Source organism: Sesamum indicum, linkage group LG15 (assembly GCF_000512975.1).
Source record: "Sesamum indicum cultivar Zhongzhi No. 13 linkage group LG15, S_indicum_v1.0, whole genome shotgun sequence".
In the NCBI taxonomy this organism is placed as follows: Eukaryota; Viridiplantae; Streptophyta; class Magnoliopsida; order Lamiales; family Pedaliaceae; genus Sesamum; species Sesamum indicum.
This window is the reverse complement of record NC_026159.1, coordinates 7,258,057-7,268,720: the sequence shown is the minus strand read 5'-3', so window position 1 is coordinate 7,268,720 and position 10,664 is coordinate 7,258,057. Positions and strand designations below refer to the sequence as shown.

The following is a 10,664-nucleotide window of genomic DNA, read 5'->3' as shown; positions in this document are numbered from 1 at the left end:
GGTCACCATCATCACTGTCCTCCCTCCATCCTCTTGACGTAGTCGCTTTTCCCTCTTTTCTCTCTCTGTATATATATATTAGTTATCGTATTTTTAATTAAAATTTATATAAATATATATATATATATATTATATAAATATACAATCTTAACTCCATTTGGCCTTGTTTGAATTAAGTAAAATATAGGCATTGATATTGTTAGTTGAATTTGGACCTTAAAGTCAATTAATCTAACTATTCTTAAGTAAGATTATAATATGAGTTTATAATTAATAATTTAAAACAATAAAAATAAAGCGCGTGATAGGGTAAATTACAGTATTTTGACAAAAACATGAATGTAAATTGAATACTTCCAACTTAAATAGACGGACTCGAGGGAACAAGCTAGTCCTCAACCACCTAATTATTACCTAACGACATATTTAACAACTGGCAGTCACATGCCAACTATCCTCACAAAATATCTTACGGCTACAATAAGAAAACACCGCCAATTCACTGTTAAAAATATATTATAAATATACATGACTTTGTATGAGGTTATAATCCTCTTTGTTCAATAGCTAAGTAATTGCTAGAGGGAAACCTGCACCTGCAACTATGATTTCCAACACCAAGTTGCAACGGTAAAGAAGAGGAAGACGTCCCCCGCGGGTTGATTCCTACCCAAGCCACAATCTTGTGTCTTGGTGCATGTACACCAAAGACTTCATGGGCTGAAAATTAAAAGAAATAAAGTGGACCTCTCTTTCAACTAAAATACAGCCCAAGTTGAAATATATTGTAGGGCCTATTAATTTGGCCCAGCAAACACATTGACCTAATATTCTAAGGCTACCAACAACAAACAAAAAAAAAAAAAAAGTTTTTGGCTACCTCCAAGAAAATTATCATATCAATTTGCGACTCATTCACATTAAAAAATTACAAAATAAATTTAGATTTTTTAATTATATTTTAAGATTAGATAATTTTTATAAAATTTATTCATAATTTTATTTTTTTTGTCACTTTTGAAAATATAAAAAAAAAGAGACTATTTAATTTTACATTAAGCAATATGTTATTATATTTACGGGAGTTCAAAATTTTTATTTTTATACTAGATAATTACATTATATAAAAATATAAAAGAAATATAATTTTCTTTCTAAAAAGGACTAATTTGATAATTTTATAAATTTAAAAGACTAAAGTGATAAAATTAAAGTTAAATTGACAATTTTACCCTCCAAAAAGTCAAACTCCGGCTATATTTTTGTCGGAAAAAGGCTAGAGGAACAAAATGACACAAAAATTAAAACTTAAGGATGCTAAAGTCAATGGATGAACTTGAGGGACTAAAGTGATTTTCAATAAAAACTTAAAGGACCAAATGTAACAAATTTTCCCTCAAATAAATGAAATCTAATCTAACACCTACTACTCAATAGAAACAACACACGTGCTATTCAATAGACACAACATCCCACGCATAAAGCGAAGTTCGAACCAATAACCTCTAAAATCATGCGTGGGATGTTGTCTATTGTATAGCAAGAGTTGATCTATTGCATAGTAAGAATTGTTGTCGACTATAATAGTAGTGGGATGTTGTTTGCTGTATAGCAGTAGTTGGTCTACTGCATGTAGGAGTCATTGTTTACTGTAATAGTAGGTATTATGAGCAGGATATGATTATTGTAATAGTTTTTATTAGATATTGATGTCGACAAATGATTATACTTGTAATCGATTTATTTCAAAAATTTCACGCAATATCGGCTCAAAATTTTGGTCCTTCAATTTACATGAACTTAAAATGGCCTTAACATTGGATTATTGTTTTTCTTTAACACATTTAGTCTCACAGTTCAACTTTCATAAAAAAACAGATAGTAAAATCACGTGCCCAGCACGTAGCCGTTATTTTTCAGCAAAAAGTAGCTCTTAAAAATTCCAATATAGGACCAAAACTGTAAATTCCCTTATCCGTGTGACGAAAAGTGCAATTTTGCATTTTTCGTCCCACAAGATACAAGGACCTACACTTCTGGTACTAGCATTTTTAATTATTTCGACTCATTTAGTCCCAAGAGCCACTTTTCATTGGAAAATAACAAACACGTGCAGAACTTGAATTACGGGACTGAATGTGTCGTGAAAAAATTTAGTCTTATGACTATTTTTAAACTTGTATAAAATAAATAACTAAAATATAAATTCTTCAATTTTATTGGACGAAAAATACAATTTCAACGTAAAAAACATTTACAACAATATTAAAAAATTGATAGTACATATATAAATATACAAGAACCAAGTTACACTTTTAGTATGACGTTAGTGCAGGAGTAGACTTGGATGGAATTAAGATAGGCCAACCACCACCCAAAACCCATCAGCATCAATTAACAGATGTCTAGTGAAGTGGACGCGAAGAAATTAAACAAACACCCCATGATTTTTATTAACTCATTCCTTCCATTAATCAAACTTTCCGCTCTGCAATCCTTCCCTACCACCTCCACCACTACTAACACAACTAATTATCCTTAGCAGCTACCGTACATGTATTCCTTTCCTGCCTGTCTAGCTATATATAAGCAGCCAAGACTTGCTACCTTCTTGCCATACATAGTTCATATATACGCATTATTATTAGGATACGTACCTTGGACGTTTTTCCCCGACCGTCGGCAGCCGGAAATTGGGAGCCATGCAAGGGGAAGAAGGTCTGGTGGTGAGGGGCCGAGTGGAGATCGACACACGACAACCGTTTCGCTCCGTGAGAGAAGCCGTTATGTTGTTTGGCGAAAAAATACTAGCTGGAGAAGTCTATGGCAACAAGCTCAAAGAGGTCGTTTCTTACATCTTTCCCTTTAGTTTTTTTTTTCTTGTGTTTTTTATGGTTTCCTGCTGCCTGTGACGCTTGAAGAACCGAAGACTTATGACATTTTTGTTTGTAGCTGATCTAGCCAATTGAACATTCTATTCATTAGCTATGCATGGAACCGTAGCATCTACCAAATAATATGGGTTAAATAAAAAGTAAATTGCAACAATCGAGCTTTCTAATGTTTGATATATATGACGACTCCCTCGTTGTTTGAAAAAGTATTAATATTTTGTCACATGTGATAAAATTATGTAATCCTTGATGTAAGTTTGGAATTATCCATTTTGTCTTTGTTGAATTTTTTTTTCTTATGGTTAGTTTACCTTGAAAAGTAGATGAGAATGGAGACAAACAGATTGAATTAGTTGTTGGTTCGTTCTTAAAATTAGAATGATATTGACAATTTTCCAAATAACAAAAGATTTTTATAATTATATCAAATATTAGGGGAACTCATTATAATTTAGCCTTGAATAAAACAGAATTCTCGTAGAAATAATAATAGGCCTAAAAATTCCATTAAAGAAAAAAGAGAATATGACCCCTAAACTTTTAAAAGAAGCGAAATTTTGACTCTCTCGGTGGCTACTGAGCTTCTTTTTCAAAAGTTTAAAAAGGAATTCGGCAAGATGTAAAATGCAATTAACCATCAAACATGCATCATCAACTACACGATGATTCAATTTCCAGGAAAAGAATTTTGTTCTTAGGTATTCATGATAAAGTTGTTCATATACATACTGCGATCAGATGCAAAGCAAAGCAAGTAATGGGCAGAGCCAGCCCTCCAAGATAGGAGCAGTAACGGCAGAGCTCGAAGAGACGAAGCAAAGCCTACAAAAAGCTAAAGAAGAAGGCAGTCTCATGGCTCACTGCCTAACTTCCCTAAGGCAAGAACTTGAACAGACAAAAAGGGAGCTGCATCAACTCAAGGCCAAGAAAACCAACATAGCACCCCATTTTGATATTGATGAAGAACCAGAGATTGAAGAGCTAAAGTTTGTGGAAAACACGAGCAATGTGGAGATCACGGTGGGCACCCCAGGGAACGACGAAGATGGATTGGAGTTTGAGAAGAAAAGATCGGTCAAGTTCGCGAGTCCTCCATTGTTAACAAAAGTGATAGTCAGCAAGGACAGCAGCACGGCTGAAGACGGCCAACGAGCGCCTTTGAAGTCGAAAAAGAAGATGAAGAAGAACCCTTTGGTTCCATTGATTGGAGGGTTGTTCTTGAAGAAGATTAAGGGGCGCAAAGAGTCTGAATCTTGCAACTGAAGACAATGTTTGGTTTGCATGCTATACACTTGATTTGCGATCTTTACTATACTACAAGAAGAGGGGTCTTGGGTGATGGATTGATCTTACTTCTGAGTGATCATAGCTTGGCACTGTTTGGGAGTAGAAATAATGAGATATATTTCCTTCCAATCCAATTCTGTTCTTTCATGTTCTGACCCCTATTTTTGGGATTTTAAGGTTTGGTGGGGGGTTGATGTACGTGGGATAGGACAATATTAGGTGATCTTGTTTCATATGATGTTCATGTAACTGTTCTCTGTGTCTATCATGTTCGTTAGTTTGTCAAATTGTTCAGTTGGGATTTGTTTTAGGACAAATAATAGTATCAATGATCATGAACTTTGAGTTCTGTATCAATTTACTTTTCTAATGTTTCATTTTTTATCTTAAAGCCCCTAATGTTTAGTTGGTGTTTCACTTTTTGGAAAACTTTTACACAAACCAGATTTGACAAAGTTAAATTCTTCAAGAGCAAACGTGACATACTTGTTTACGTAATTGGTCATTTTTTTTTAATTATACATCAATCAGATTAGTACTATACTTTCCACATAATTAGTTTAGGTTCGACCAAATCTGATTTATGTTAAAATTTTCCCGTAGTAGTTGTGTATGCAGAAAAGTTGGCAACAAATTAAAGCAGCGGCCCAAATGGCAGTGAGGCGTCAATTTTAGCTGGTAATTTTTGAAGGCGATAGCACTATCATTATGGCAAGTCTAAAAATTACACTTACAACTTTTTAAAAAATTTCTATTTACATCTGACTATTTCCTTAGTATTCGAAAAAATTACTAACATCAGCAAAAACAAAAATAAAAAACTATATATAATTTAGTCACTATTTAAAAAATAATAATCTTATAGTTTTTATTCAAAATGTGAATCTCATGGCTTCTAATAAAATTTGATTTCTTTTAAATCACATTATTACTGCATATGAATTAACACTTGAATTTAAGAATGATGAATTAAATTAGAAAAGTAAACGACAAATTACTTACTATAATTACACATAATCAAATATTAACTTCTATCAATTGTTTTCTAACGAAGTATTTAATAATACATTAAATTGAAATATTTATTCTTGCATTTATTTTGCTCTATTATTTTCAAACATTGCTATTAATCCAATTCTAACACACTTAATTACTGTATCAATAAATAATATATATATTTTTTCATATTTTAGTTATTTATAATTATAATTTAATAAAAGATTACTATACAAAATTGTCAAAAAAATAGTATGAAAATAAGATCTTCAAACATTTCATTGATCAAGTTTTTGAGGCTTGAAAGCAATAGTAAACAACATAAAGTTGTTTTTCTCACAAATCGAATAATTTGAGGTCTTAATTGTAAATAACACAAACTTGAATTTCCATCTGGGTTAAATACAATTTACCCCCTATATTATTGAAAAAGTACAAAAAAGCTCATATGAAAAAATAAAGTGTAATTTACCTCCTTATAATTTAGAAAATGAGCAATTTATCCCCTCTAACAAGAGAGCTAAATATCATTTTTAGTATCACATTGGGTAAATTATATTTTTTTTTGTTGAGGTTCTTTTGCACCCTGCCATTAATACATGTAGGATTATGCATTGCGATTAACCGAAAATTCGATTCGGAGTTTTTAAAAATTGAAAACCGGTTTGGTTCGATTCGATTAAAAATTGAATAATTTTGATTTTTTAGATTTAAAAAACTGAAAAAACTATTTTTTTAAAATAATATATATAAATAATTGTGATGTTTTTTCAATTTTATCAAAAAATAAAAATACTAAAATTAAATTCTAATTTAATAGTACAATTGACAAGTGTACATTAATAATAATATATGTAATATGTATACATAATAGTTATTTTATTTAATATAATATTTAAAAAATTGATTTTTGGTTCAATTCGATTAACCGACCGATAATAAAAAAATCCAACCGAAAATCGATTAAAAAAACAAAAAATCGATGACCGAATTGAAAATTTCGGTACGATTCGGTTCGGCCGCTTAAACCGATCCTAAACGCATGGGTTAAATTGCATTTGATCCATTTCGATCCCTTTTCATTTTGTCCAGTTTTCTTCAATTTAGACTAGAGTTGTCAATACATTTGAACAACATCATAGTAACACGATTCCAGCTCCAATACTGAAAGGAAACGAAAATGGCGGGAGTCGCTACTGCGAAAACAGGAGGAAGGTAAACGGCCAAAAGCTCTAAGGTTAGGGTTTGAGATTTTTGATTATCCTTAAATTAAATTACCGTAGGTTCAACTCCATCTCCTCACTACATTCTGCTACTTGGATTTTCGTTGTCTAATTTTTGAAGCTCTTACGTTGTTGAACTGAGTAATTTGCTCATATTTCGATATTCGCTAAAAGCTAGGGATGGCTTGGCGGGAAGGCGCTAATGAAACTCGCGTACTCATTGCACAAGGTACCCGTTCAGGCATTATTTCTTACATTTATGCATTAAACGCATACATGAAATCATTAACTAATCGAGCTTTTAGTTATTTAAGCACAGTGGGAATTATTTGTGTTTCATTTGGTTGAATTGTTTCATATTTACTTTAAGTTCATGATTGCAGATCTTTCGACTCTGGGGAAGCATTTGGGTAAATTTTTATCACTTCGGCATCCAAGAACGGGTAATCTCCAACAAAGAGTTGTCTTTCTTATCCTCCCGTGAGATCACTATTTGGTGATAGTATTCATTAAGCTATGAAGTCGAAACAGAGTATTGTTTGACAACTTTGTTATAGTAAATTTTGATCATATTACTGATTTTACTTTTTTGTGCTCATTCCATGTTTCCTTTATTTTCTAAAATTTTTTGTTGTTATGTCACCGACAAATAATATCTGATGTATCATTTTCCCTGAACATTTTACCAATTAGTGAAGCTTGGTTATCCTACTCACTGTTAACCAACAGCCCCCCAACCAAACATTTTCGTCCCTCCCTCTCCCTTTCTCTTTCACAATAAAAAGATTTTGGAAAGTTTACTTGCTTTGCTTATTCCTAGTCCTAAGTTCAAGACTTTGAGATGATTTTGTTATGTTACCAGGAAATACAACGTGCTACCTCTATAGCGATGGAGGTCTTCAAGAACTTCACTGGTTGAATCAATCTTATGGGTCCTGGTTTCTTGGGGATTATGTTTGTGAAGGTAAAGATTGATGTCTGTAATCTATTTAAAAAAAAAAACATTGACGCATGTATGAATGAGGGCTATGCATGTGGATCATATCACATTGTGCTATTTGCCATAGATAATGATTGGATGGGATTTTGGCACTTCTTAGATATTCTAATCTCCAAATCCAGGTTGCTTCTTTTTCTAATGCAACCTTCCCACAGTTTTGTTGATACCTTCCATTACTACTAGATATTAAGAAATCTGCACATTCTTATATAATTTTGTTGGTTTTCCCCATACAGATGGTCGCTTGTATACTGCCACTCCAGTTGATCCTGTTTTCATTCTTTTGCCTATCTTTGAGGAAGCTCGAATGAAGGTCTTCTGTCGTTATTGTTGGCGCTTTCTACTTGGAAAAGCTTTTCCATGTCTTCTTTATTTCTTTAAAGTGCTTCTACAGTATAATTTAGCAGTTTCGATATAAAGTTGAAAGCATATCTGAAAATCAATTAGATTATGCAGTGTGTGTCAGAGCATGAACTATGTGACCCTCATTTAATATATGATTTTAACTTCTCACCCCCTAGTGAAGTACAAAAGTGGAATGTGATTTTTTTCCCTGCTTCGACTCATCTTTAGCGTTTCTGAATTGTAATGAATGCAGAAAGGAAATGATCCAGGGAAGTTTAGACAACTTGATGAGATTATTTATATTCATGGGTATCCAGGATATCAATCTCTGTCGTCCATTGCGGAGAAGACTATGCAAGTCGTTTGTGATCTTAAAGGTAGTTTGCTATCTATTTTCTTATGAAGGTACTTACATCCGATGTATTTAGGCACACATGGATATAAATGACACCAAGTGTAATACTTTTATATGTTTTTCAATTTCTTTCTCTTTGACCAGAAGTTGGGTCAACCAAGTTTTTCAGGCTCAATGACTTGAAGGTACTGAAGTGGTTATGCTATAAGGTTAGTCTCGTTTGCCTGTTGTTTATCTACTTAGTGGACTTGTGGTTATTTGATTTTTATCAGAAGGCTTCCAGTCTTACTGTGTGTTCAGTCATAAGTTATTACAGATCAAATGCAAGATGTAGAGACACATTGGCATCATAAGAGAATATAGATTAGGGAAAACAATCCTGATGTTCAACCTGTTACAGCTTATGTCTTAAAGAAAATTTCTCCTTCTTAGTTGTAAGACTAAAGATCGAAAAGTCCTGATGTTATTGGTGTGTTTTTTTAAAGCTTTGTGATCCGTCTCAATCTTACCTTCCTCACTATGACAATAAGAGCTTGCCTGATCTTTATCGAAAGTTGCACAACAACGTTGGAGAATTAGCCTTGAGTATTCAGAACAATGCATACCCACCTAGATGGCTGTAAGTAATAAGAACCATTAAGGGCATGGCATGTGGATAATCACAGGTACATTATGTTTGGCATGGAAAGGTTCCACCAAGGAACCTCCATGTTCACCAGTAGCACATGGATATTTAGACATGGTAAAAGATTGCTCATGAATACCAAAATTACATAACTGATGTTACAGAAGAAATATGTTCCTTTACCTTATCATGGAATAATATGGAATGAATTAGAAGATGAAGATGTTTGATGTGTTGTAAATTTATGTTGTTATTCATTATGTAACTGGAATATTCAAAGGAAATGGAATGAAGTTGTGAGGCTTTGCTAGAGTACCTCTGCGTGTTGGTTGTACTCATGAATTTACTTGTGAAGGCATGACCGATCCATTTCATATTTTACCCCCATCACCCCCTTTTATTTCTTGCTCCCTGGCTACTCTTGAACGATTTTAGTATCTGAATAAATTGTAGGTACATCAATTGAAGCAGACACTACCAACTTTGGATAATAATTACGCTGCTCAAGATGAGAAAGATTCATGTATGTTGTCATTGAATACAATATTTTCACCCTTTTGTCTTCGGTTTAATGAACTGACCAAGTTTCTGCTCTTTGAAGTCTGAACTCCTTATAAAGATCTTTAGGTTTGGTGGTACATTGACCAGTTTGCTTGCCTTTAGAATGACATTTGGGCACACAAATACAATACTTATTTCTGCAAATTATAATCTATTAGTGTCCAAATGACATTCTTTTGCATAGAATCAGTGTTGTGTTTGTTTATCCAAATCTTATGCAGCATGAAGTACTACATGCAAGCAAAAGTTTGCACTAATTTTGTTACTAATTGACATTGTTTATTTGCACAGTATTTGATGCAGTGTCAATAGTGGGAGAATACTTGAAGGACGAACCATGGGTGAACCTCCTGTGCAACAAATTAAAGTATGTATTGATTTTTCAGCAGTTAAACATGTTCTTTTTCCTTTTTACGTACACTATCAATCGGAAAGAAACTCGGTTCTTTTGGCAGGATACCTTGCCTTTGTTGAATGTCTTTTGAAATCCAACCATTAACTTGGTAAATATCTGAGTAAAAAGTAAAATGTCAACTGCTAATTCGAGTTAGGATAGTTTCAGCAATAATGAAGCAACTAACATGGTAATATTTGAAAAGGTGCTCCAAACATGCAACAGTGCTCATTCCAATTCTTGAAATGAGTTAAACTTCATATTTCATTTGTTGTAGAAATAATGCAAAATTACTTTTTACTTTGTTGCAATGATCAGTATTCGTGTTTCAAAGGAATTATTAGAATGGACCATATTTTATTATAGGAAAGTGCTGAGTATGCATGGTCAAGTCTTTTCAGCTTGGAGCAAAAAAAGGAGCCAGTGACTTAAATCCATCCTCCTCCAAATGTAATCAAGATGCATAATGTGATAATTATGGATTTCATTTTATGTCAAGAATATGCATTATGGAATTATCATGCTTAAAAGACTAATAAAGATCTAGGAGTCTAATAATGCAATGTTTTTATCAATATAAACCTCTAAATGATTTGGTGCTCATATTTGCAGATTAAACTTACAAGACTGGACGAAAGCAGAAGATACTGAAACACTTCCACCTTCCACAGGAAGTGGTCCTGCATCATTTAATCCTGTAAAGGTATACAACACAATCAGTTTTTCCAGTTTTGACGAACTATGGGACTGTTGCCGCTGCAATTACATTATATTGTTTCCTCTTTGCCTCCATTTGAGTGTCTGGGAGTGTAGGAGGTATTGGAAGGGGGCATGTCGAGGATAAACAAGAGATGCTAAAAATCAGAGTGGATGAGGTAGAAAGTTTCTGATATATCACCTAATTCTGCTTTCCTCAGGAGAATAATGGGATAGACAGGAAAGTTGTCCGGAGCACAAGACAAGCTAAGAAGGCCAGAGTAGAGA

At 33.2% G+C, this 10,664-nt stretch overlaps 2 protein-coding genes across 2 annotated transcripts in view; both read left to right on the top strand.

The window, feature by feature from the left end:
• LOC105178390 (WEB family protein At3g51220) lies at positions 2,495 to 4,572 on the top strand. Its single transcript, XM_011101855.2, has 2 exons — positions 2,495 to 2,843; positions 3,633 to 4,572. The coding sequence occupies exons 1-2, from the start codon at positions 2,703 to 2,705 to the stop codon at positions 4,155 to 4,157; spliced, it is 666 nt and encodes a 221-aa protein (XP_011100157.1). The 5' UTR covers positions 2,495 to 2,702; the 3' UTR covers positions 4,158 to 4,572.
• Positions 6,251 to 10,664, top strand: part of LOC105178151 (ribonuclease H2 subunit B) — a gene marked incomplete in the record, with an annotated part of 4,677 nt that continues 263 nt past the window's right edge. Inside the window, 11 exon segments of the mRNA XM_020698985.1 lie at positions 6,251 to 6,414; positions 6,575 to 6,629; positions 6,784 to 6,843; positions 7,263 to 7,364; positions 7,637 to 7,713; positions 7,999 to 8,122; positions 8,245 to 8,309; positions 9,179 to 9,248; positions 9,578 to 9,653; positions 10,293 to 10,383; positions 10,598 to 10,664. Of these exon segments, the coding sequence (XP_020554644.1) occupies positions 6,581 to 6,629; positions 6,784 to 6,843; positions 7,263 to 7,364; positions 7,637 to 7,713; positions 7,999 to 8,122; positions 8,245 to 8,309; positions 9,179 to 9,248; positions 9,578 to 9,653; positions 10,293 to 10,383; positions 10,598 to 10,664 (781 nt within the window).